Genomic DNA, 7,255 nt, shown 5'->3' with positions numbered 1-7,255 from the left:
TTATGTATTTATTAATACAGAACTGGGGTACAGGCCAGAGGCTCAAGGGTAGTGAGAATCTTCACCAGAGACAGAGCAGGGAGCAGAACAGGCAGATCCACAAAGTACACTGCTGAGGGGAGCAGCAGGTGGGTCAGGAGAGGTATGCCGCGCCATGTGGTCACCTCTGGGGCAGGCAGGGATCGAACTCATGCGGAAGTGGCTTAAGCTTCCTAGTGCTGTGCTTTAACCCACTGCGCCACGAGGGAGGGCTGGACATAAATCTTTTATGGGAAGCAATCTTAGTGAGAAGTCAAAAGGTGAAACCCCAAAAATGCTAGAGGAGGATATAGGATTGTTTTTTGACTGAAGAAGACCTTCCCAAGTGTGACATTATCCATTAGTTGAGCTCTGATTAAATTAATTTTGGTATATTTATTTAATAAAATAATATGTAATTGATGAAAATAGAATGAAGTCACTTGATAGGATATTGAATAATTTGCAGGCTGCCAGTAAGTGAAAGCAACATACAATATGCTGTGGTTTGTATAAATACTCAAATGCCTTCTCCCATATATACTTATATATCTCTGGAAAGAAACACAATATTCTGGTAACCGTGAATTGCTTTGGGAAGAAGGAAACTAGTTAGATTTAGAACAGAGATTAGAGAGCCATTTAGTCTTTTCTATATTTGTGTTTCATGTATATTTACAATTTGACAAATGTGACAGGAACTTTTGCCATTTTGTGGTGGGAATGCCATGAGGGACACAACAGTCTTGAGCAGGTTTGCAAGGCAAGACTCTGCTGCTTGAACGGAAGTTCTTGTGCCATTTAATGAAATCATACAGGATAGCAAAAGCTGATCATGTAACAGTGGTGAGGAATAGGAATAAGATCCAGCAGGTAGAACAGGAATGAGGACAAAGTTTTACAAGGGAAAGGGACATTGTGACCATGTGTATGATGTTATCTCAGGCAGAGTTATCCCAAGACCGCCATGGAGGTAGTCACGTAATCAGGTCAACAGTGGCCTAAGCATCCCTGGGCCTGCCTGGTGATACATAGGTACTCAAGGAATGCCCTGCTATGATTTGAGGATAGCAAGTAGGTCACAGTTGTCCATAAGTGGCCAGCTCATAGGAACCCACAGAAAAAAACATATATATACACATTTAAGAAAAATTCAGTTCTACTTATTCTAAATCTAAGAGATTTTTTGCTAGATAACTCAGAGTAGAAGTAGAAGTTCAAGTGAGAGTGGCAGCTTACAGGATCAAGTGTGTGACTTGAGAACAAACCATATATATGATTGGATTTGTTCAACAATGAAAATGAGATCCTGATATTTTATTTCCTAGTTTTGATACCAGATTAAGAATGTCTTTGCCAGTTGATGATGGCAGTTATATGAAGGCCAGGCACTATAAAAATATATTTTTTTCATACACAATTTTATTTAATATTTACACCTATTTCATGAATTAAATGTAATATTCAAATTGCTAGTTAAAGGTAGAGTCTAAATCTGAGCTCAAAATAAATATTGATTTACTAAACTACATAGTAGCTTAACATTCTGAGCTCTAGTTTTAGGAAGAATTGGATAGGATAATGTTCTCCAAATTACATTAAAAACCTAAATGATAATGTTGGTATAGACATGCCAACATTAAATCATTATTCTAAAATAGTTAATGATATTCTATCTTAAGAATTCCTTAGGAGTCAGCTTCCTTTGTTAAAAACAAATGTGTTGAGACCCTCCCTGGTGGCGCAGCGGGTTAAAGCACAGCACTGAGAATCTAAAGCCGCTTCCGCATGAGTTCGATTCCCGCCTGCCCCGGAGGTGACCACATGGTGTGGCAGACCTCTCCTGGCCCGCCCGCTGCTCCCCTCAGCAGTGTACTTCGTAGATCTGCCTGTTCTGCTCCCCACTCTGTCTCTGGTGAAGCCTCTCGCCGCCCCTGAGCCTCTGGCCTGTACCCCAGTTCTGTATGCACAAATAAATAAATCTTTAAAAAAAAAAATGTGTTGAGGGGGCCACCTTGTGTTCAAATTTGGAAATACTTTTTTTTTTTAAGATTTATTTATTTATTTATACAGAACTGGGGTATAGGCCAGAGGCTCAGGGGCGGTGAGAGGCTTCACCAGAGACAGAGTGGGGAGCAGAACAGGCAGATCAACGAAGTACACTGCTGAGGGGAGCAGCGGGTGGGTCAGGAGAGGTCTGCCACACCTTGTAGTCATCTCAAGGGCAGGCGGGAATCGAACTCATGCGGAAGTGGCTTTAGCTTCTCAGTGCAGTGCTTTAACCCGCTGCGCCACCAGGGAGGGCAGGAAATACATATTTTTAATTTTAATTTACATCTTCAGCTACCATGTTTATCAATTGCTTGATTCATGACTCAAGGTCACGGACACAAGTGATATCAGAGTCTATTCCTACTGAATTTTTTAACAGTGGCAGCTAACACAGTAACATACATGAAGTAGGTTACTAGCTGATGTCCAGCAAATGTAATTTAACTATCACCCTACTACTGGGAAATAGTAAGAGGAATGATGTAGCTTGTGGAAACTATCTCAGTGGGAGATAGAATGGTAAAGATGGCTTGGGGAGTAAAAAACAGTTGTAGAAACACCTTCATAAATTTTCAATTTCTGCAAAATACTCTCTACTAGTGCAGTTGAAGAAAGTACAAGAAAACTCAGCATAGCTCCTACATCTAAAAGGTGAAGCTTTGCATCCTTTCCTCACAATGCTGGTCTTTCATTTCTTCAATAAATAAAAAAGCAAGCAAAAACTTGGACATGTTTTAAGTAGTCACCAAATTAGATGCAAGACTTACTAGATCCAAATAAGTCAGTTGTGATCTTTAACTGGAAGAACTCACTATCTAGTGGGAGAAAATATAAATAACTAAAATGCAGTGTGGTAAGGGAAAAAGTAATATATACAAATTTTTCACCATGGGAGATAAACAATAACTATACCTATGTTAAATATTTTGAGGATTTAGAAAGTTTGTTTTCTCATTTTGTTGTTGGAATAGTTATTATATGTGATAAGATGGGTATTACCCATGTTTTTATTTTGCAAATGAAGAATTTAAAGTTCAGATAGGTAGCTCACCCAGGGTAGCATAGCTAGAAAGCAAATCCAGTTCCTCTGACTCCAAGTTGTATGGTTTCATCAACTTTTGCTACAGTTTCTGAGGAAGTAAGTTCTGGGTGCCAGAGTAAGAACAAAGGATTTAAAATGAGAAAAACTATTTCCAAATATAAATCTTCCAATTACTAAGTGGAATTTGAACAAGTAGCCAGATCTCTTCATTTGTAAATCAGTTTAGTGAATCTAACTTCTCAGTATCACTTTGAACACCAAGTTGAGGTAATGTTTTATAACACATTTAGTTTAATGCCTGACAGAATAATCACTCAATGAATGGTACTGTTATTATACCTAGAGAATTTTTTATTACCAGCTATAAATTGTGGTATTTAATATTTAACCATTAAGAGAAATGTCAATTAAAGTAGAAGCTAGTCATTATGTCATACTATTGCACAACTGATAGAATATAGGACATGGACCTCAAACTGAAAAATAGGGAGTAAGGCTCGATATTTATTAGCTGTTAAGTCAAGGACATAAAATTTAAGTACCCTTAAGCTTTAAAGTTATTTTTCTTTTTTTAAATATTATTATTCTTTCAGAAAGAATAATTGCTGTATATTTAGCTAGTAAAATTATAAACTTAAATTAGCATACCTTGTGTTTCCTAATCTCATAGTAAAAATGCAATAATTGTAGCTATCACAAAGAATCTCTGGTTCTGTTCTTGCCCTCATTCCAGAACCTCCAAAATAATCAAATTGCTCTGAAGTTCTCCTTTGTGTTAATATTTAAAATCATAGACTTTAATTCTGGACTACTAAGGTTAAAGTTCTAGCTTTCCAACTTACTAGTTATAAATATAGCCTTGAATATTCACTAAGTGTATGTATACCAGTTTGCTCATAGTTAAAATGAAGTAAGTTCTAGAATCTACTTCCTAAGGGTAAAATGGTTAAGAGATTTAGTATTTGCATAGCTTTCAGAATACCAATATAATAAGCATTAGTTTTTTCAGCCCACAGCTTCTCTACCTGGTCCTTTCTTACTTCAATTCTCTATATGATATTGCTGGTCTCTTTCTCAGTTACTCAGCAAATACTTATGGAATGCCTACAGTGGACCACAATTGCTCTAGATCCTAGCAAAAAATGACAAGCAAAACAGAAAATACTACTACAGTAGGACTTACAACCAAGAAGAATGCCTAAAGTTACAGAAGTTTCCATACAGCTGCTACCTATCAAAGTTGCTGCTGGTGATAAATAAGAGTAGACTGAAAACCTAGAGGTAGGCAATGAAGGCTCCATGTCTGCTTATGGCGGAAGTCACCGCTTCCTAAGTTGCTGATACCCTGAAACTCAACTCACTGCGTGTTTACGCTTTGTATTGCTATTCCTTGCCCTAGAGCCCAAATATGAGTACTAAGAGGAAAGGCTGGAAGACAATGAAGAAGAAAGGCATTATATTATCCTGAAAGACTCATCCACTCTGGCTTAGTGGATGAGAAGTTAGTGGTACAAATGTAATGAAAGACTCCCTTGGATACACTCCTCACAGTTGCACAGACATGTGTCCATGTGCCTTACGTTTAGGACAGAGATTGCTAGGCACAGAGAGGTAGGAGAAACCCTGCTATTACTGGATTTTTATGCCTTAGAAACTCATTACTAAATCCTGGAATGCATTTGAATTGAAGATTAATTAAAAAGTATTTATTGTATAATTCACCTTGAGATACCTGATTGCCTTATTTAGATCTCAGTTACCAATTAAATGTTGTAAATATTTCAACTTTGAAAGAATAATTTCAAAATGTAAGCAAATAATTTTCAAGAAAATTTATTCTTTGTATTTTAGAATGTGCTTCTCTTCATAATATGATCAAAGGACTACAACAGACCATTGAATATCAACATAATTTGAAAGGTAAGTTAGAAAATAAAACCTTTAAACATTATGTATTTGAGCATAAACAAGAATAAGAAAACTATGAAAAAAAAGAATACGGGAAAGAAGACTTCCTTTTCCAGATAATAACATTCTCTGAGGCTATTGTAATAAAATCAATATGATATTGGCATAGAAGTTGAAATACATATTCATGGAATGAATAGAGCTAGGTTCTAGAAACAAACCATAATATTTCTTAGTGTATGATACAAAGAATATTTCAATTTATTGGGGAGAAATGGCATTCTTACATATGGTACTGGTATATTTGTACAGCTTTCCATCTGGAAGAAAAGAAATTGAACTCATTCCCACCACATCAAAAATAAATTCCAGATGAATAAAAAAGAACAATAAAGACTTAAAAGAAAATCCAAAATATAACATGTACAATCTAAATATCTTCTTAACCAATCTGGAAACCACAGATGCTATATAAAGAAAAAAAGGACCTTATAAACTTTCATAACAACAGTACATTGAGAACACAGGCAACAACAATAAACAAAAGAAAGGACTTTGTCACAAAACAGTCAAAAACTATTTTAAATGTTTATAAATATCAGTATCACAAAGAGCTCCACTCTGTGACTCTTGTGTCTAGTGACCATCATCACTTATTATTAGGGAAATACAAACCAAAAACACAAGGAGATAGCATTCCCCTTTTAACTTTTCCCAAACTGATGAACATTTTAAGTTAACTAAACCAGAAACCTGGATGGCAAAAGTCTCCCTTTTCTTTTGCCTCTGTTATCTAGTCCCAAAACTAGTAATCCTATCATCTAGTTATCTTTATTTTCCTTTTCCTCCTACTGCCACTGGCCTAATTGAATTTCTTATTTGATCTTTATTGATCTCCATCCTTATGGTCAAAACCCTCCCATTCATCTTCTACACCGTCAGAACTTTTAAACATTTAATGCTAATCATTTCCTTTCACCATTCCAAATTCCTTCTTGGCCCCCTAACCTATTAAATTCAGTCATTTGTGTAGAATGTGTCCACCTTTTTAGATAGGGCCCCACCTGATGTAGCACATGCTACTTAGAGTTTACTCTCCAACAATACACTTGAATTGTGGTTTTCATGAACATGATATATTCACCAAGCCCAATGTCTCCTGGGTGGTTATCTGTACTTAAAATGCCTTCCTCTCCAACGTGGGGTAAATTTCATTACTTAAGTCTCAGCTCAAGTGGTAAACCCCTTCACGCTGACTTCTCCCTAGTATCTCAGAGACTCTGCCATTACAGAGCAGTTACAGTCTATTACACCTACTTACATATCTCACCTCTAGACTAAATTCTGTGAATAGCAGTATTTCTTTTTGTTCTAGTGTTTCTAGTGTCATGCACAGTATCTGATGTGTAGTAGATGTTGAAAGCATACATAAAGTGAAACTTGAATCACTCTACATATTAGGATTTTTGCTTTGATGATTTTTATGTAGGTGAAAATGAACAACTAAAAAGAAATGCTGATCTTATGAAAGAAAAATTAAAATCGCAAGAACAGGTGAGTTTATCTTCATATTCAATCAGATCCCTGGAGAGCATTTGTCCTCTCAAATTAGAACAAAAAAGGTGGTTGTTTCATTTATAAAGAGAGAAAAAGATTGTAGAGTAGTTTGTGTGCCAGAATCTTTAATAGAAAGTTTTTTTTTAAGAAATACAAGTTTTGTCAATCCTAGTTACTTCATGCTAGAATGCTCTGATAGGTCACTTGCATTACTTTTTCTTTCTACTGTAAAAGAGATGAAGCCACTTTGCTTATATTTTAAATTTAAGTTAATGCAATTTTACCTGAGTATGCTCTGTTAAACAATACTTGTAAATTTTCATTTATATAAAGGAGTTTTTATGACTTGAGTAATCTACCAAAATTTTATTTGTATCTAAATAAAGGGAACCCTTTGTGTGGATCACAAATTCTCTCCAACAAAACACCAAACCCTATACACCATGCCCTATATCCTTACCCTATCCACCATTCCTATAGTAATAGAGTAACAATAGCAGTTACAACATATGTATGTAACACAGTGCCTCCGACATAAAATGTGCTCAATAAATGATAGTTCCTACCCCTCTGCCCACTGGAGAGTCTTTTTTTTTTAATTATTTTTTATTTTTTTAATTATTACAAAAGTTTATTTTTACATCATTTTGCACATTTTTTTTTCCATCTCGATTGTAA

At 35.7% G+C, this 7,255-nt stretch overlaps 1 protein-coding gene across 1 annotated transcript in view; it reads left to right on the top strand.

Annotated features, from left to right (window-relative positions):
* CCDC152 (coiled-coil domain containing 152) overlaps window positions 1-7,255 on the top strand; it is an 18,981-nt gene that overhangs the window by 5,344 nt on the left and 6,382 nt on the right. The window contains exons 4-5 of the mRNA XM_004678472.2: window positions 4,964-5,032; window positions 6,510-6,574. Coding sequence (XP_004678529.1) covers window positions 4,964-5,032; window positions 6,510-6,574 — 134 coding nt within the window. The remainder of the gene's footprint in view (window positions 1-4,963; window positions 5,033-6,509; window positions 6,575-7,255) is intronic.

Source organism: Condylura cristata, unplaced genomic scaffold (assembly GCF_000260355.1).
Source record: "Condylura cristata isolate star-nosed mole 26May11 unplaced genomic scaffold, ConCri1.0 scaffold00007, whole genome shotgun sequence".
Taxonomy (NCBI): Eukaryota; Metazoa; Chordata; class Mammalia; order Eulipotyphla; family Talpidae; genus Condylura; species Condylura cristata.
This window is presented reverse-complemented; position numbering and strand designations above follow the sequence as displayed.